At 55.4% G+C, this 19,741-nt stretch overlaps 1 protein-coding gene across 3 annotated transcripts; it reads left to right on the forward strand.

Moving 5' to 3' along the window:
• The first annotated feature begins 4,166 nt into the window (after positions 1-4,166).
• SAXO4 (stabilizer of axonemal microtubules 4) lies at positions 4,167-13,026 on the forward strand. 3 transcript variants are annotated; one of them, XM_020916902.2, is made up of 14 exons: positions 4,196-4,279; positions 4,823-4,960; positions 5,133-5,250; positions 5,507-5,660; positions 6,996-7,124; positions 7,865-7,928; positions 8,363-8,475; positions 8,879-8,938; positions 9,055-9,141; positions 9,469-9,582; positions 9,667-9,761; positions 11,982-12,146; positions 12,645-12,736; positions 12,922-13,026. In XM_020916902.2, the coding sequence occupies exons 2-13, from the start codon at positions 4,852-4,854 to the stop codon at positions 12,721-12,723; spliced, it is 1,287 nt and encodes a 428-aa protein (XP_020772561.2). In that variant the 5' UTR covers positions 4,196-4,279; positions 4,823-4,851; the 3' UTR covers positions 12,724-12,736; positions 12,922-13,026. The 3 variants fall into 3 exon arrangements, with proteins under 3 accessions (XP_070313551.1, XP_070313552.1, XP_020772561.2); XM_070457450.1 differs by lacking the exon at positions 5,133-5,250 and having other exon boundaries at positions 4,167-4,279; XM_070457451.1 differs by lacking the exons at positions 5,133-5,250; positions 9,055-9,141 and having other exon boundaries at positions 4,167-4,279.
• Positions 13,027-19,741: the final 6,715 nt, after the last annotated feature.

Here is a 19,741-nt window from a genome sequence, read left to right on the forward strand (position 1 = left end):
TCCAGCACATGGATTTTATAAGTTATGAGTATGGACTTTAGAAGTTCTAGCAATTTCAATTCTGGGTTGCATCCCTTAAAACTGAAAGCAAGGTCTCAACAAGCCACATGTACACCCATGTTATAGTAGTATTATAACCAAAAGATAACCAAAAGATGCACACAGCCCAAGTGTCCATCTACAGATGAGTGGGTGAACAGCGTGTGATATATACATATAATGGAGTATTATTCGACTTTAAGAAAGAAGGAAATTCTGATACCTGCTACAATGGGGATGAACTTTAAAGACATCATGCTAAGTGAAAGAAACCAGACACAAAAGAACAAATATTGTATGATTCATGGGGTTGCAAAGAGTCGGACGCGACTTAGCAGCTGATCAACAGAGAGCAGTCAAATGCAGAGACAGAAAGTCGCATGGAGGTTGCCAGGGGCTGGGGGGGGGGGGGGGGGGGGGAGAACGGGGAAGTTAGAAAAACTGTGGCCCTGAGGTGAGAGGTTCAAAAGTCAAATAGCAGTTGGATTAGTGCTGGGAGCAGCAGCAGTGGGGCAGCCCCTCGGCTCCTGCAGCTTGTGGGCTCCCGGCTCGTGCAGGGCCCACCCCTCCCAGCCCCCGCTCCCGAGCACTCCTTGCCCAGGCCGGCCCCTAGGTTCTGGAGAACCTGGGGGTGACCTGTGTCTGGACGATCTAGTAGCTTCTCTGCTCACGCCCCTCCAGGAACCGCCCCTCCCAGCATTATGAGGGCTGCACCGTTCGATCACCTGCAGTTCTGCATGATGGCCGCTGGGTGTCGCCACACAGCAAAAAAAACCACATACAGCCGCCTCCCAGAATTCCTCCCCAGGGTTTTCGTGGGCTTGACGCTGGTGTCCCCAGCGGTTCAAGAGCTCCCCACACAGCGCTATGGGATAATAGCCTTTCACTATCCCTTTTGCCTCGCATCCATTGCGAAAGGGAAAACCTAGTCCCAGCCTCCCTCCAGGCTGTCTCCCCCAGCTGAGCCCCTCCCTTGCACCCTGTGCTCCAGACACGGGGACCAGGCAATCCCGCCTTTGCCTGGCCAGGACTTCCACGTGGAGTGCCCTCCCTCCTCTCCGCCTGGTGCAGACCTACTGCTTACTAGACACTGTCCAAAGGGTATTTCAGATTCACCAGGAACCCTGCAACATTGATGCCGAGTTCCTTCCATACAGGTGCAGAAAGGGGCTCCGAGAGGTGAAAACTGGGGTCGCACAGCTAACGAGTGGCAGAAGCCCTTTTAAAAATATTTACTTATTTAGCTGTGCCAGGTCTTAGTTGCGGCACGTGGGATCTTTAGTCGCGGCATGTGGGATCTAGTTCCCTGACAAGGGCTTGAACCCAGGCCCCCTGCAGTGGGAGCGCAGATTTTTAGCCACTGGACCACCAGGTCCCTGACCTGGGTTTTGAGCTCAGTCCTCTCAGGGTCCTGCTGTGAGCTTTTGTTGGCTACATCACGCCAGCCGTGACTGAGACTGTTGTAGACTTGGGCTCCCAGAGGGCAGTGCCATGGGGAGATCCCAGTCTTTTGCCAAGATCTTTCCCCAACTCTTAGATGGCACCTACCAACTCAGTGCCAGTTACAGCCCCACAGGGAGGTACCCTTATCACCCCCACTTTCCAGAAGGGGAAACCGAGGCGCAAGTAACATGGTAGTGGTTTGGTTGCTAAGTCGTGTCAGACTTTTGCAACCCCATGGACTGCAGCCCGCCAGGCTCCTCGGTCCATAGGATTTCCTAGGCAAGAATACTGGAGTGGGTTGCCATTCCCTTCTCCAGGGGATCTTTCCGACCCAGGGATTGGACCTGAGCCTCCTGCATTGCAGGTGGATTCTTTACCACTGAGCCACAAGGCAAGCCTTCGCACCAAGTCTTCTGGTTATTAATTGTCAGAGCCAGGGCCCTACCATCTGGCTTCAGAGTCTGAGCCGTTGCTTTAACCCTTTCTCTGACAGCCTTGGAGGAGAGCCTCCCCTCTCTATCCTGAGGGAGTCCCCACCTGTTCCTCCCTGTCTTGTTTCTCGTGCGGCGCTCAGGGGAGCCTCTGTCGTTAGACAGGGAGCTCCTGGCTGGAGGGCCAGGCTGTGGACATTCACTTCTGTCTCTGCAGCTCCTCCTTTTTCTTCTTCTTTTTTGTCCGTACCATGCCCATGCTCCCTGCTGGCCCATCAGGGAAGACCCTGTCCCTGCAGCTTCTGGTCCCCGAACAGACTTGTGCCTCTGGAGGGCGGGTGCTTGCTACACCTCCGCTGGCTCCTGATCACCTCTGGGTCCAGGGCCTCCCTGTGAGGTTCGGGTAGAGACACAGTCCCTTCCCTGCTGGGTCAATCACTCTGGGTGAATGCAGCAAGGGCATCTCCTGGGCAAGGGCAGCCGCCCTTCCCGCGGCCTCGCTTCATTCACATCCCACTGTCCCCTAAGAGTGGGGGTGCCCTGGAACCAGCTCATACAGCTCCTGAGAGCTGAAGGGGGAAACTTCTAGGAAGTGTGCCAGCTGATTGTTGAATGCAGCCATTGTTAAAAACTCAATGACATAAACTTATAATCTACTAAATTATATTAAAAAATGAAGCAGATAAATACTTCAAAGTCATCACCTTCTCATCACATGCCTACATTTTTCTGTCGTTCATGTTCTTGTGGTTACTTCCACCTGTTGCATCTGGATGCTGGAAATACTATACAGTTTTTAGTGGTGGGCTACTGACTCCGTCTACCCAGTCCTCTTCTCAGTAACTGCACTGGTAATTTGAGAACAACCCGTGATGAGAGTGTTTAGATCATGAAAGTGTTAGCTGCTCACTTGTGTCCAACTCTTTGCAACCCCGTGGACTATAGTCTGCCAGGCTTCTCTGTCCATGGGCTCTTTCCAGGCAAGAATACAGGAGTAGGTTGCCATTTCCTTCTCCACAGAAATTGACAAATGCTACAAATCAGGACACTTCTCCCCAACCCCACCTGCTTAGTCCCCCCCTTCCCAGAAATCTAACTGTTAAACATTCACAAGCCGTACGTCAATATGAGGTGAACGGGCCCTCGCAGAAGGAGCGTGGACTTTAAAATTTTTTTGAATTATTTTTTGTTATTTATTTATGGCAGTACTGGGTCTTCATTGCTGCATGCAGGCTTTCTCTAGCTGGAACCAGCGGAGCCTACTCTTGATTGCAGTGCATAGGCTTCTCGTCGCGGTGGCTTCTCACTTAAGCTTCTGTAGTTGCAGTGTTGTTCTGTGGTATGTGGGATCTTCCTGGGCCAGGGATCAAACCTGTGTCCCCTGCATTAGCAGGCAGATTCTTATCCACTGCACCACTAGGGAAGTCCTTGGCTTACACCCTTTAAATTCAGGTGCCTCTGCCCAGGGCTCACCTTTTCCATCACAAAATAAAGCTGAGAAGAGCTTTTAAAAACTGAGTCTCAACTACCTGCTAGGTACTGAATCCACACTCTCATCAAATCTCCCAACAGCCCTAGAAGCGGGTCCAGTGACACCCTCAGTGAAGATGAGGAAATGGGGGTGTTAAGAGGATAAATAACTCATCGAAGGCGACAGACCAGGTTTGAACCACACTCTTCACTGCTGTGGTTTATTGGCTCTGTAATAATAGTACCCATTTCGAGGGTGGTTTGGGGGATTATACAAGGTAATGTGTGTAAAAGAGCTTGGTACAGATTTGGCTCTAACAGAACATAGTAAACATTAATTTACCCAGAGGCTTAAGAGTGGGATCTGGACTCACCCACGTTTGAAACTCAACTCTGCTATTTTCTGATTGTGAGATCTCTGGCCAGTCAAGTCACTTTGCTTGCCTAAGCCTCATTTTCCCTGCGTGAAAAGAAGGATAATAATAGCTACCTGGAAGAGCTACTCAGAAGACTGGAGATAAAAGATGTAAAGTGTCTGGTGAGAAGTGGGTACTCAATAAATGCAAGTGATTGTTCGGGATTATCTTTTATGTTGTGTCACTCGGACGGCAATTCTGCCCAGCTCTGGCGAGGGACCCACAATAGGGACTGGAGCCTCAGAGGCAGGTCCTTGCCTGCGCAGCTCCTGGCCTCCTCTCTTGGCCAGGTCAGCCCTTCAGTGGGCCCTGGCTTTAGAAGGGCTTGAGAGGCCAGGGGACGCTGTTGCTAGGCACCCGTTGCTAGGCAATGCACTGTTTCTCTTGGCCCGGCCGCCTCCCTGAGGGCTCAGGCGTCTCTGGAGCAGCTCCTGCCTCCTGCAGCCTCTTGCCCGACCTCAGAACCCCTGCAGAGGGCAGGTGAGGGTGGGGCCAACTGTGGTTGGGCGCCGAGAGAGCTTGAGAGAGCCAAGCCAACTTCCAGTGGGAGGTGGGCAAGGGTGGGGGAGTCCAGGGGACACACTTGGAGCCTGGGGCTAAGAATGAGCTCTGAGCTGGGGTGGCCAAGAATTCCCAGGGAGGGCAGTAGTCTGGCTATTCAGTCCCCAGAAGAGGGCGTGTGGGGGTTCACATGGGGCTGGGGAGTCAGAGCCCCAGGCTCTGAGTCCCTGGCTCTGCCACCTATTGTGAGCTAAGCCTTCATCACTCGGAACCTCAGTTTCCCAGCTGTAAAATGGGGGAGGGGTTGATGATAAGGTGTGGGTAAAGTGAGATGAGACACAGGGTGCTGCGTGTTGACGATCACTAGTCCTTTCTTCAGTCCGGGATGTCGGTGGAAGGGCACAGACCTGGGAGGAGGGCCGTGTGAAGGCTTCCATCACCTCCTCATGGTCCCTGCAACCTGGGCCTAGGGCAGGCTCTGGGGCTGCCAGACCTACAGGGCTCCGTGTGCTTCCTTCTTAGGCCCCCAGGGGGCCCTGCCCCACAGCACCATGATGGGAAAACTCCCCCTGGGGGTTGTCTCCCCTTACGTGAAGATGAGTTCGGGGGGCTGCACAGACCCTCTGAAATTCTACGCCACCAGCTACTGCACAGCCTACGGTGAGGGCACCTTTGTGTAGGAGCCACCCCCAGGACATGGGAGAGGATGGGGACAGCCTTTTAGACCTTGGGGGGTGGGGGCGGAGTATGCTGGCCCTGCCTGGGAAGCCCCAGTCACTGTTCTCCCACCCTTCTGACCCTCAGTCCTGTCTGCCTGCTTCCCGCCTGGCAGGTCGGGAGGATTTCAAGCCCCGCGTGGGCAGTCACGAAGGCACAGGCTACAAATCAAATTACCGGCCTGTGGTTTCCTACCAACCGCATCTCGATGCCCTGGATAACCCGGCCATGGGGTACAGTCTGTCCAACCCCTCCTCACCCGCTGCCTTCCCAGGCCTTAGCCCTCAGGGTCATCGGACCTCATCAGACCAACTCCAGCCTCTGTGCCTTGGGTCTGGGGTCCTGGGGGACTCGGGGACTGGTCCTCAGCCTGGGACCCAAAGGCAAGAAGACTCCTGAGGCAGCTGTGGGAGGTTGGAGGGAGGAGGACGCCCCGCAGGGGACAAAGACAGGTGGCGCTGGTGTTAATAGCTCCTGCCCCACCCTCAGGGAACAAGTCTGCAACAATTTCCAGACAGTGACCAGTCAGAGTTACCGCCCCCTGGAGGTGCCTGATGGCACATACCCACTGCCCAGGAACTTGTACCAGACCAGCTCCGGCTACTCTCGGGAGAAAGCCAGTGCGGTCACCCCCATCAAGGAGGTCAGTGCTGGGCCAGGGCCAGAAGAGACTGGGAGCCCTAGTCTGGGGTGAAGGAAGGGCTGGAGAGTGGACCAGGTGTGGATACCTCCAGAGGGTGGGGCTGCACTGCCAAGAGTTGGTCAAGGCTGAGATGACTGGGCATGTAGGAGCCACAGTGTGGGCTGGGGTCCACTCACCTGCCTCACTTTGACCTCACCCTACACCCCCATTTCCATCTCCACTCCTGTCACCATCATCACTGTCTCCCCACTAGTGCTATTCCCTCCCCACCTCAACCTCAACAGCGTCCCCACGATCCCCCATCCCCTCCACATCTCCATCCCCAGTGCTGCTGTCATGCTGACTTTTTGCACAGGCATCCCCATCTTCTTCACTTCTGTAATTGTATGACCGTCTTCCTTATTATAAAACCTTCCCTGGGGTTTCAGACCATAAAGAATCTGTTTGCTAATGCAGGGGACCCGGGTTCAATCCCTGGGTCAGGAAGATACCCTGTAGAAGGGAATGGCAACCCACACCAGTATTCTTGTCTGGAAAATCTCATGAACAGAGGAGCCTGGTGGGCTGTATAGTCCATGGGGTCGCAAAGAGTTGGACATGAATTAACAACTAACACTTCCTTATTTTCATCACCACCACGAGAGTGGATGCTGTCATTCATTCATGCAATCAATATACTCTAAACACCTTTTTAAAACTATTTTTATTTATTAATTTTTTGGCCATGCTACATGGCATGTGTGGTCTTAGTTCCCCAACCAGGGATTGAACCCATGCCCCCTGCATTGGGAGCATGGAGTTGTAACCGCTGGACCATGAGGGAAGTCCCACCTCTTCTGTTTTTGAAGGTGATATGTGCTGGAGGAAAAAATGTAACAGGGAAGGGACAAGGAGTGAAGAAGTGCAAGAGTTGCCCCTGCAAGTCAGGAGGGTCAGAAAAGAGCTTGCTATGGTGACATTAGACAAAAACTTGAGGGAGGTCAATGTTCCTCCAGATGCAGCTAAGTGAGGAAGGAGCAGGCAGTCCAGACAGCAAGTGCAAAGGCCCTGAGGCAGGAGCATCTGACAGCAGGAGGGACAGCAGGGAGGCAGGAGACTGGAGCAGAGTGAGGAGCCGGGTCCTTGTGGGCTGTCTGTCAGTATGTGGGATCCTACCTGGGGTATGATGGGGATACCGCAGGGCTCTGAGCAGAGGAAGGACCTGGCCCAGCTTCACTGCAGAAGGACCCTCGGGCTGCTATGCAGATCCTCTGCAGGGGTCAAGGACAGAATCAGAGTCTGGAAGTGACTGCCATCCCCTCAACGGGACGATAATTGACTACTCCCTCCTCCCAGGTGAGGAAGGTCCATTTTGACACCAAGGACTATGGGCCCCAGGCCATCACGGGGCTGGAGCCCAAGGATGTGCCCCTGCTCCACCAGCAGCAGAACAAGGGCTCACTGGAGTGGGAGAATGCCCGACATGTGAGTGCGTGGCCCTAATGAGGGTCCTGTGCGGGGCAGAGTGGCCAGAACCCACCTCTTCCTTCCTCCCTGGGACAGGCTCTGAGCTGGCTCACCCATGTAGCCGGCTCAATGTCGGCTCAGGGCCCACACAAAGACAGGGGTGAGCCAAGGATTTGATATTTGGTGTTTCCAAGACAGCATCAAAGTGGTCCCCATGAGCACCCTTATGTGTATCTTTGGATTTAATCCCCAAGCTCCCATCTCTCCTGACCCCCTCCAGGGGCCCAGTGCTCTGTGAGCACCCACTTCCTCCCTTGGCGGCTTCTCTCATCGCGGAGCACAGGCTCTAGGCACGCAGGCTTCAGTAGCTGCAGCACATGGGCTCAGGGGTTGAGGTGCTCGGGCTCAGTTGCTCTGTGGCATACGGGATCCTTCCGGACCAGGGGTCAAACCAGTGTCCCCCTACATTGCAAAGCGGATTCTTAACCACTGGACCACTAGGGAAGCCCGGATGTGACTTAGTTTCAATTGTCACAGAGAAGCTGTGCTCTCATGGTGGAATTTCGGGTGCTGTGACGCTAGCTGAAAGAGAGATTTGTGAGGGGGCAGGGAGTGGGGGGAAGCGTTGCCGGCCCTCGGGTCTCAGAGAACCACGCGGGTCTACTCAGAGCCCAGAGAACTGAAGAGCCAGCGCCACCCCCACCGCCTGCAGGCCCCCTGTCTACCTCGCCTGCCCACTGCTACGTTCTCTGTTCCAGGGCCCCCGCTTCATGACTTCCGAGTATAATTCCAAGTATCTCAAGGAGCCGTCACATCAACCAGGTAGGCAGACGCGAGTCGGAGCTCTAGCTACCGTCCCACCACACATCCCTACCCCCAACCCTTGGGGAGGGGATCCCTGGGGACCCCAGAGCTGGCACAACACTACAAAGGCATCAGCAGGAAACAGAAGGACACACAGGCAGCTTGGGGAAACCACCTTCCCCAGCCTGACCTCGGTGCTTCAGGCCTGCTGATCTCCAAAGGACAACTCACTTGCCTAGGATGGCTGCTTGAGGCCTGCCCTTCCTTCTACTCTCCTCGTCTGCTGTCTGTCCTGGACTCTGGAGCCCCCACCAGTACCCATGATCCTGGTGGCTCAGGCCTCCAGATCCTTGGAACTGGCTCCCTCCCCACCTCTGGGACCCTGAGCCCCTGGCAGCTATGTGGGTGGGGCCAGCTGATCCCAGGCCAGCAAGGGGGGCTGTCTTTTGCAGATCTCTTGCAGAAGAATTCAATTGGTGCCAAGGAGGAGACTGGCTTCACTGAAGAGTCCAACAAGAACCCCATTGTCTTCCAGCCGCCCTCCCAGGCCCTTCCTGGGGACCCAGTAAGTCAGGCTGGGACCCACTAGACTCTCAAGGTGATTGAAGCCCTCCAGTCTGGGGCAATTCTAGCTTTAAATATGTATATGCTGCAGATGCTTTTGTCTAAACACAAAATGAAAAAACTTGGGCAAAAATCACCACTTTGGTCCAACTCCTCCATCTGACAGATGAGACGACTGAGGTTCAAAGAAGAAAGGCAGTGTAGACAAGGTCACTTGGAGTTCAGACAAGAACCCTGGCCTGCTGGTTCCCATTCAGCACCATGCTTCTCCTTCCTTTCTTCCAAACTCTCCCCTTTCCTCTGAAAGTCCCGTGAAACCCATTGGCGCTGAGCTGTCCTCTGCACTCAGGACAGAGGAGCTGCTGCCTCTGCTGGCCTGATGCTCCTCTGTGGCCTCTTTTCAGGTCCTCCTCCCCGGCCGGAGTGTCACCAAGTCGGACTTTCTCCCCATTTCCCACCCTCATGTAAGCTGAGCCGGGGTTGGAGCGGGGGGGATATCTGTGCTGCAGCCTGGGGTCCCCTGGTGGGGGCGGTGGGGGCCATGCCTGAAGCTGTGCCAGGGGCTGCCTCGCTGCCTTAGGGGGATGAGTTCCTGCCGGTGCTGGCCAGAGGCTCCGAGCGGGAGACAGCCTTCAGCCGAGTGAGCGAGAGGACCCTGAATCCCAGAGTGAGTAGCCTCAGGGGGCTCCCTCAGAGCAGGGAGCACCCAGAAGGGAGGGGACAGGGAGGTTTCTTGGACCCGGTGACATTAGATCCAGGCAGGATGGGAAAAATCAGGACCTTTGGAGATGTGGAGGAAGGACCCCTGGGTGGAGAGGCAAAGGCCTAGGGGCTGGAAAGTGAGGAGCTTGTTCAGAGCAGTGACTTGGGTGTTGAAGGAGGAGGGACGCCGTCCTGGGGCTGGGGCTGCTGGGGCTCTGTGCCTACCCTCCATCCATCCTGCTGCCTTGCCCTGGCCGCCCAGCCACCCTTCCTGTGGCTCTGTTCCTTTCAGGTGCCCCCTCCCTGCCCAGAACCCAGCAGCATGAACCATTGGCAATTCCAGTCTCCCCAGAGGATGCAACAGACAAATGTTGCCCTGCTTGGCCGGGAGACCGTGGGCAACAAGGTGAGGTCAGGGGTACCAGCCCCAGCCCCAAATCCCCACTCCCCTCCTGACCTGACAAATCCCCTCTCTACCCTTCTGGTTCAGGAGCCCTCAGGGTTCAGCCTTAACAACCCCAGCTATGTTCGGAGCCCCTATGACCCTGACATGGATAATCGCTACCTGACCACCTACAACCAAGGGTGAGCCCCCTTCCCTAATTATATCTGGTTTTTCGAAGCTGGTACCCACTTTACAGACAGGGAGACTGAGACTGGACAAGTACTGAGTTTACTTAGTTTAATTAGTGAGGATCCAACACTTGAGGAATGTGGTTCCCCTAGAAGCAGATCCTGAGCCGAGGAGTTGGGTGTAAGCCCTTTCCTGAGGGTGTCAGGGAGGGAGTAAGTGGGATGGGGAAGGGCTGGTGGCCAACAGTAGTGTGTTATTAAACCAGATATCCCATGGGAAGACGCTAGAAACCAGTGCAAACACACAATTCAAAATGATCCCAGCCAAAAAGCAAGAGTGCTGGGATATTCATACCCCACCTTCACCAATCCTTGGTTAACAGCTGTCCCCAGGGGTGATATTAAATCCCAGGTACCTACTTGCCCAGGCAAAGTGGGCTTCAATAACCCAAGGGCAGCCTTGCCAAAGATGCTGTGCAGGCCATGGGTGGGCAGGGCAGGAATAAAGGGATACTACGGGGTCTGCATGGAGCAATAGAGCATCTGCTAAGACAACACATCCAGTCCATGGCAGGTGGGCTCCACATATCCTCAGAAGGTAAGCTCTGTGTTGTGTGAGCCCTGGGCAAGATGTAAGTGTCCTGGGCATCAAGGAGGGCTTCCAGGAGGAAGCGGCCTTAGAGCCATGGTGGGGGCTGCCCAGGCCAGCACTGGGTGGGGAGGGCATAACACAAGTGGGAGGAAGGAGATGTAACTCTTAGGAAAATCCTGCCCTCACGGCATCTGTCATCTGTGTATCAGCATGTGTCATCTGTGTCTACACTGCTCTCCCCCAGCTCCTTCATCTCCCAGGGAGCTCTCCCCGCCCACCCTAGATCTTTGGAGCTAAACACCCCTCTTTTGGATGGAAATCCTGAGGCTCAGAGGGCAGAAGCAGTGCCTGAGCCCAATAGCAAAATCTTGGTGTGTGCGGCTGCTGCAGTTCCCACGGGGGGCAAGGAGGTGGGGCAGAGCCTTCCTCGGGACACTGGGGGACAGCTGTGTCCCTGCCCCTCCGCAGGCGCCTACAGACCCCTCAGGCCACCCACCTTCTCCTTCTCCACCCACCTGTCCAATTTCCTGAGCTCCTGCCAGCATCAGGCATGCTGCTCCTTCCTCCTGCACCAAGAACCCCGGGGGTTGTGATCACTGATTTTCTCATTTATCTCTCTGTACCCCTTCTTTGTAAACTCAAGGGCTGGGCCCACATATTATTCATCTTGGCACCTTCGGAACCCAGCCCAGGCTAGCTCAGTGAAAACTGGCAAAATGGAAGAAATGTCGAATGCCGAGAGGGGAATGGATGAGATGGAGTTCCCAGCTCCCATCCTCTCCCAACCCGAGACATTCAGGCCAGGGAGGCATCTCCTTTATATATACATATGTATATATATGTATGTGTTTATTTATTTGACTGCGCTGGGTCTTACTTGTTGCAGCATGTGGGATCGAACCCAGGTCCCTTGCTTTGAGAGTGTGGAGTCTTAGCCACTGGACCACCAGGGAAGTCTCAGGGAGGCATCTCTTTTATATAGTGGTGGAGAATCTGCCTGCCACTGTCAGAGATGCAAGATATGTGGTTTCGATCCCTGGGTTCAGAAGATCCCCTGGAGAAGGAAATGGCAACCCACCCCAGTATTCTTGCCTGGGAAATCCCAAGAACAGAGGAGCCTGGTGGGCTACAGTCCATGGGGTCACAAAGTGTTGGACACAACTAAGCAACTGATGCACGCACACACACACGTATACACATGCACACATTATATATAATATATATATATATATTTGGCTGCTCTGGGTCTTACTAGCTGTGGCATGTGGGATTGAACCCGGGTCCCCTGCATTGGGAGCGTGGAGTCTTAGCCACTGGACGACTAAGGAAGACGCAGGGAGGCATCTCTCAAAAGTCCTTTCCACTCCCGAGTGTGTCTCAGTATCCGGGGCGGCACAGAGGAGGGGCACGCAGCTCAGGGCAGAGCCAGGGCAGGCTTCCGGGCTAAGAGGGGAGTGAGGGGACAGGGCCTTCAGGAGAGCCTGGCGGAGGGAATGGCGTGGGCAAAGCCAACGAGGTGGGAGGACCTCCAGCAGTGCGCGCTCCTCTGGAGCCGAGATTCCTGCTGGAGCAGACTGCCGAGGCGGCCCAGCTGGACGGAGGCCAGTGTATGGCAACCTGCCCTTCTTCCCGTGTCGTAGATACTTCGAGAACATCCCCAAGGGTCTGGATCGCGAGGGCTGGACTCGAGGTGGCCTGCAGCCCCAGAAGCCGGGAGGCTATGCCCTCAACAACCCGGTCACCCGCCTGGAGGCCACCCCCAACCCCACGGAGAGCCTGAGGCGCCTGCACCCTCACGTGGGCAGGTAGCGCACCCCCGCAGTGTCCTTCGCTGTGTCCAGCCGCCTGTCCCCGGCCTGGCCTCCCTCCTGCGTCTGTCTGTCCATCTGCAAGGCCCCTTTCCCCTCGCTGGTTTATCCGTTGCCTCTCCTGCCCTCCTCACCCCAGCGACCCCTCCTCTGGACGGCTGCTGCCCTGCCCTCTCCTGGTTCCCGGGGCGCCCATCCGGCTCCAACATGCTCCCTGCCTGGCTGATTGGGGTGGGGTGGGGTGAGGAGTTGGGGGGGACAGAGCTGAATGACTGTGGTTCTGCCTCCTCCCTCTGACTCCTTTTTTGCTCAATTCAATTCCTCAGAAATCACATTTACACCAACAATGGCCTGGAGTTGGCAGGCAAAGACTGGTTGTGGTTTGGCCGTCTGGGCTGAGCCCTGGCCCCATTGAGAGAGGCAGGCAGAGGGGGAAAAGGCCCGGGCTCCCTGCCCCCGACCCCTCCCTCACCTGCACCCCCTTCTTCCCTGCAGAACCCTGATCTCTGCGGACCCCTTCTACCGAACCGCGCCTCCCAGCGGCCACGGGAGCCGCTTCACTGCGCCCAACTGAGCCTGAGGCCTGGGTAAGGGGCAGGGGTCCCCTACCACGCCCCCCTACCCCAGGCCAGGGTAGTCACTGTGGGCAGCCCCCCAGCCTAAGTCCTGGGTCAGGCCAGCCCTGCCCGGGGACCCCAGCCCCAGAATAGGGGGTGGGAGGTCAGGGGCATGACCACCTGGAGCCCCTCAGGCCTCGTCTCTGTTCACACAGGTTTGCCGACTCCCAGGGACAGGAGCCGGCTACTGTCCCTATTCCCACATCCCCCCGGGGGCTCCCCGGCTACTTTCTTAATGAAATAAAAGCAGTGGAAGCCGAGCAGTGTGTCTGCAGTGTCGGAGGGGGCTGGGAAAGGAGGGGTGAGGCTGGGGAGGGGGTGCACTCCTGGAGTCAAATGTGGAGTCAGGGAGGCCTGGCTGGACTCACCGTCATCCGGGCAAAGCGCTTCGCTCTTCAGACTAAGTCTCCTCTCCTGGGAATGGGTCACCTCGGGCCTGTGCTAAGCGCTCTGTCCAGTGTGGGAGGGAGAAAGCCCCCGGGGTGGGGAGCAGGCAGGCCAGAGCGGGAGGTGGGTCTATAGCATGGGGAAGGGGGTCAGAGTAGGTCTGCTGGGGCCCTGCTGGGGCCCACATCGGAGAGTTTAAAGGAGACGGGTGGGGACTTCCCTGGAGGTCCAGTGGTGAAAGACTCCTCAATTCCCCTGCAGGGGTCACGGGTTCAATTCCTGGTTGGGGAACTAAGATCCCACATCCCACAAGTTGCACGGCGTGGCCAAAATAAATAAATAAAGGAGAGAGGAGGACAGCCAGGCAGGAAAAATCACAGAGATCTCTTTCCAGAGACAGACGGAGGAGGGTCCACAGTGGATGTCTCCCTGGACACTGGACCCTGGACCCTGGGGGAGGGGTGGAGGGCTGGTTTCAAGGCTGGTGCCTCAGTACCTCTGTGAGAATGAGAACAAGCCTCCCTCTAGGCAGACGCCCCACGTGAACACAAGACCTGAAGAGCAAAAGTCTTCTTGGAGGAAAAAAAGCCTCCCTTCCTTCAGGTGTGGCAGCCTGAGACCCCCTCAACCTGCAAGGCAGAAACTGGGCTGCCTCTCAGCACCTTCAGTCACCTCCGCCAGGTGCTTTTGTGCAGTGCTCAGCCGTCTGACCATACGCCATGGTCCTGCTCGCACCAGCCTCTTATTTTATAAATAAGGAGCCTGGACCCGGAGAGGAGGGGACGACTTCAAGATTGCTCGAAGTTGGACAGGACAGAAAGGCAGCAGCCGCCTCTCTGGGGATGTCCTGGATGTCCCGCGCACCTTGCGGCTCGGTCCGGCAGGCGGAGGGGCAGACAGTGGTCCAAGAGCTGGGCCCCCACCCTCCACCGCCACCCCTGCCCCTGCGTGGGGGTCTGTGAAACAGCTCTGCTGACCCCAGGGCCTGTGTGTGCTCAGGAGTCTTGAGCAGCAGGCCTGGAGGCTGTCCACGGCCGGAGTGGGGCTCCATGTGGGAAGTGGGTGGCTCCAGCTGGCTCCAGCATGGGAGGAGGAGGGGAGTGAGGGACACAGAGTATCTCGACTACAAACGCGCAGAACTCAGGACCCATTGACAGTCCCACACACTGTGGAAGGGGCCTGCTGGTCCGTGGTCCCCAACATCAGGGGTAAGTCAGCAGGCAGATGGAAACACACACGCACGCGCTCCTCACCCAGTTTCACCTCTCCATGTCCTTCCCCAGCAGGTCCTGTTACAGCTCATGTTTCCTCTGCACCCTGCCTCTACTAGCTCAACAGGAGATAAGATGTCAGGACACCAGAGCTGGGCGATGCTGTCTCTCCATCACCTCCCACTTCACTGTCCTACACCCAGTTTCCAAGCCTGGGGCCATCCCCACGATGTTTCCTGAGCCCGGGCTGTGGACTCCATCCCTGAGCTCCCCTTAGCCCCTGCCTTCTCCCCCCAGCTCTCAGGCATCCCGTTCTGGCCTCCCTGTCTGGGTCCTGGGCTCCAGCCCAAGGGGTAGTGTGAGGATAGGGTGACCCAGAAGGTGGGGTGGCAGGACAGAAGTCCAGCAGAGGTCCAAGGTCAAACCTAGGTGACTCTAATGCTTCTGCCTGGTGCAGAACACAGGTTTTCTCATATTTCCATGAGGAAGCAGACCCAGAGAGGTAGAGCAACCGGCCCAGGTCCTCCAGTCTTAAGGACTGTGGGTGGAGGCCTGCTGGAGAGGGGCGGAGTGGGAACCCAGAGCAGAAGTCGCCTGGTGGAAGAGTGAGTTGACTCCAAGTCATACCTGGCTTCCTGCCCTTTGCCCTCCTCCCTGAGTCTCAAAGGGAAGGAACTCTGAAGTCATGGCAGCGCCGTGGGCCTTGAACCAGGGAAGACTGTGGGCAAGGACTCCAGGGAGGGGTCAGCCCAGTGTTCGGTCAGGGGGCAGGAGCAAGGAGGCTGAGAGGTGGGCATCCCCGTGGGGAAGGTGGGGGAATGGGCCTTGATGGCTACGCTGCAGGGCCTTTCTCTGCCTCTCTGCTCCATTATGAGGCTCCAAAAGGGTACAGACCGTGTCTGTCTTGTTCACACGGAAAGCCAGGGGCAGTGTCTGCACCCTTGCAGATACTTGGTAAATATTAAATAATGGAATGAATGAATGAATAAATAAATTCTGCCTACCAGTGGGGGCACCAGATGTGGGTTCTGAGTGTCACCTGCCCCGACACCAGGAGGTCAGTAGCGCAGACTTCCTGCATCTCTGCGGCCCAGTGGCTGAGACTACGTGGGCCCCGCCTCCTTGCCCAGATGCCATGGCTGTGGCCCCTGGGACCACTGTGCTTTGCCCTCCAGGTCACCTCTTCCCCCTCTGCATGTGCCCCGTTGTTCTCTTCTCTGGCTTGGCCTCTGACCAGCCCCAACCATGCTGCCTCTCAGTGGCCTGAGGGCCCCTCATTCCAGCCTTGACCCCTGGCATGTTCCAGGACCACAGTAGGATCAGTGCCAAGCAGTCCTCTGTGCCTTGTCAGGGTAGGAGGGGTGGACATGTTCTCGCCCCGTGGCTATTTGTGTTACGGAAACCACATGGGAGAGACTGGCCTTTGCCATATCAGTCTCCTCTGGGCTGCCAGGTGAATGTAGGAACTAACGATGTAGTTTTGTTTTCAGAGTCCTGGCCCCTCACCCCCTGAGTTCGAGTTTCTCGCCTGCCCCCAGCAGCATCAGCCCAGCACCCTATCCTCCCCTGGGCCAGGGCTGTCCACAGAGGGTAGCTGTCCAGGCTTGAGCTGTGGAGTCAGACTCCCTGGGTCCAAATTCCAGCTCCCTGCACCCTGAGGCTGCCTCCTGCCTCCAACTGATCATTTGAGCTACAGCTAATATAACAGAGCTAACCCTGTAGGTTAAATGAGATGACGTGTGTAAAGAGTTTAGCACGCAATGAATAGCCACATTGATGCTGGAGCAGAGGAAACCCGAGTCCCAGACAGGAGTGGGGGTTTGAAATTGCCACAGGGTCTGGCCTTTGTCCCCTCCTGCTTGGCCCTGGACGGGCCCCCCCTCTGGTCCCCTCTCTGCCAGCAGGCCTCCGCTTGTCTGGGAGAGTTTGGGTAGGTGATTCAACTGGACAGCCTTACCCGGAGGCCCCTCAAGGGGGCACTGTCTCTGAGGACAATTCTCCCAGGCCAATTTCCCCAGGCCTAGAAGGGACTCTGCTCACCTGTAACCAGGCCAGTCTCTCCGTTCAGCAGGTGATCCCTGGGTTGGGAAGATCCCCTGGAGAAGGGAAAGGCTACCCACTCCAGTATTCTGTACACTGTACAGTCCATGGAAGGGTCACAAAGTGTTGGACACGACTGAACGACTTTCACAGTGAATCTGCTACCACAAGCTTCCTGCCCACCCCCCCAGTGAAATTTTAGAAACTGTTCTGAGGTGTCATCAACAATGAGGATGATTGTTCTTTGTTAAGCCCCCACAGCCTGCTGGGAGCTGGGAATATTCTGTGGGCCTTCATCTTTTGAGCAAGAATGCAGAGGGGCCTCCCTCTGGGGGAGGTCTGGGGATGCAGGTGGGTGCCGTGCTGATGGCATTGGTGTGGGGGAGTGGAGGCCCAGACGGCAGGATGCAGATAGGTGCTGGGTGCTATGCAATCATCAGGCAGACGTGTGTGAGGCTGTGCCCGTTACAGCACCATGGTAGCTGACGTGGACAGGCACCATCTGGCCCGGGTCACGTGGAGACCTGCCGATCCACCAGCTCATGAGCTTGACAGCTGGCCAGCTGGGAAAAGGCATTGGTTGGTGGGAACTGGAGATATGGGGGGGTGGCAGGAAGCCCTGCATGGGACAGTGGTCTGCTACACACAGAGAGATGGGAACCTGAAAGGCAGGTTCCGACCCCCAACTTCCTCTCTGACTGTCTGGAGAGGTCCCCAGTCCCATGGAAATGTTTCCTGAGCAGCAAATATTTTTGGAGGGATCAGACTCAGGAAACCCCCCTCCCCCCGAGGTCTCTCTTCGAGGTCAGAGGAGGGCCTGCTGGGTTCTCCTGCTCCAGGCATCCTGGCACTCCTTGCTTCTCAAGATGCTGCTAAGGACAAGGTTTGCCAAGAAAGTCCTTTGAGTCATAAAACTTCACTGCTGCAAAGACCTTTTTGAAAACAATTTCAACCTGAGCCAGAGGGGCGCAGCCAGCTCCCAGAGGCTCACGGCTTAGTCTATGCTAGGAATACTTGCCTTTCCCATCACATCACTGCACTGGGGGTCTTGGATTGCAGCTGGTGAAAAACATGGGGCTTTATGCTTTCCTGGTGGCTGAGATGGTGAAGCATCTGCCTACAATGTGGGAGATCTGGGTTCTATCACTGGGTTGGGAAGATCCCCTGGAGAAGGGAAAGGCTACCCACTCCAGTATTCTGGCCTGGAGAATTCTATGGACTGTATATTCTACAGGGTTGCAAAGAGTCGGACACGATTGAGAGACTTTCACTTTCACCATTTGCTGAAGTGGTGTGTGAGAGTGTGTGTGTGTGTGTGTGCGCGCGCACGCACTTCAGAGGTTCTCAGGTAAAGAGGCCAAGAAGGCATCTAAGACAGGCATTCCAAGAGAGAGATTGGACAAGATCCTGAAAAAGCTGTGCTCGGAAAAGACTTTAGGAGGCTCTGGGCCCAAAGAGGTGTGGCCTCTATGGCCGGACAGCTTTGCTGCAGATCTTCTTTCTCCTGGTGGGCCCGGGCACCAGGTGTGGGAGGCCGGTAATGAAGAACCTGGGCAGACTTATTCCTGAGCCTATATGAGGATGAGCAGGCATCTGGCAGCGTAGGGCCTCCTATTTATGACAGTGAAGGCCTTGTGGATCCGGAACAGGGGGCCCTTCACTGTGATCACGTGACTCCCTTTGGGCTCCGACCATGCAGGGTAGCAGTCAGAGCTCTTTGCGAGTATCAGAAACCAACTTAGGGGACCTCCCTGGTGGTCTAGTGGCTAAGAATCCACCACCCAATGCAGTGGATGCAGGTATGATCCCTGGTCGGGGAATTAAGATCTCACAAGCCTCTAGACAACTAAGGCCCTGTGTCGCAATGAAGATCCTGCATGCTGCAACTAAGATCCAATGCATCCAAATGAACAAATAAATATTCTTTTTAATAAAATAAAGAAAGAAAGAAAAAAGAAACCAACTTCAGCTTATTTAAGCTAAAAGAAATTTATTAAAAGGCTTTTGGAGCTCACAAAATCTTCAGGTGGACCTGAGAATAAAGGTTAGAGGCTGCCCGGCCAAGAACCATGATCAAAATTGCCCCATGGATCTGGGCCCACTGACAGCATGTGCCTCCCTCCGTGTGGGGCCCTGCACGCTGTTCCTCCTGCTGCCGCTCCCCCACACATCCTCAGAAGGGACTCCACACAGTCCCTTCTGCTCTGCATCTCTCATATCCGATTCAAAATCTGGAATGGGTACTTCTGCTGGGTGGCTACAGCCAAGTTACCAGGGAGGCTGGGAGTTCCCAGAGTTTTCAGCTTCCATAGTAGGATGTGTGGGTTCTGTTTGGTAAAGCAGTTGGGGTTCTCCCACTCAGGAGACTGCTGGGAGGCCCAAAGAATTCAAATGTCCTTCACATGTGGGTTACCGTCAAGAAGGAAACAAGGCAACTTTCGTGGTGGTCCAGAGGTTAAGACTTCACCTTCCAGTGTCAGGGACCTGAGTTCAATCCCACATGCTTGGGAGCCAAAAAATGGAAACATAAAGCAGAAGCAATGTTGTAACAAATTCAAGAAAGACTTAAGAAAAAAGGAAGAAGGAAATAAGCATTTGCTCTATGCCTCCCATGAGCTGGGAGCTTCATATACCTGGCAGGGATGCAGCTAGTCTTTAAGGATTCTCTGTGGGACGTGGGGAAAGATGCCCTTCCCCACTGCCCTAACAGCATACCAATCTACGACTTTCCTGGTGCAACCGGAGCCCCTTGGACGTGGTTCCCACCTGTAGGTGCCATCCGCACAGCAGATGTAGATTTCACAGGCACATACTCAGGAGCTTGGAAACGTACCTCGGTCTCTCTGTAACTGAACTTAGACACCCATCTCTTTGCTTCCAGTCCAACTCGATCTCCTTTGAATTAACACTGTCAACTGGAAAAAAAAAAAAATCACGACGTGAGAGTTGTGAGTGAAGTTTTACTTGGGACAAAATGAGGACTATAGTCTGAGAGGCAACATTTCAGATAGCTCTGAGAAATTGTTCCAAAAATGTAGAGAGGAAGGTCAGTGTATACGCGATTTTAATGAAGGCGGAGGACATGAAATTAAGCACATATTTTTCTTGGGCTGTAGCCTGCCAGGCTCCTCTGTCCGTGGAATTCTCAGGCAAGAATACTGGAGTGGGTTGCCATGCCCTTCTCCAGCAGATCTTTCCAACCCAGGGATAGAACCCAGGTCTCCCACGTTGCAGGCGGATTCTTTACCATCTGGGTCACCGGGGAAGCCGCCCCCTCTTTTTTTTTTTTTTACAGAGGTGGCTGCTAATCTCATGAAGTTTACTGCTAGTCACGAGG

This window comes from Odocoileus virginianus, chromosome 28, assembly GCF_023699985.2.
Source record: "Odocoileus virginianus isolate 20LAN1187 ecotype Illinois chromosome 28, Ovbor_1.2, whole genome shotgun sequence".
Lineage (NCBI taxonomy): Eukaryota > Metazoa > Chordata > Mammalia > Artiodactyla > Cervidae > Odocoileus > Odocoileus virginianus.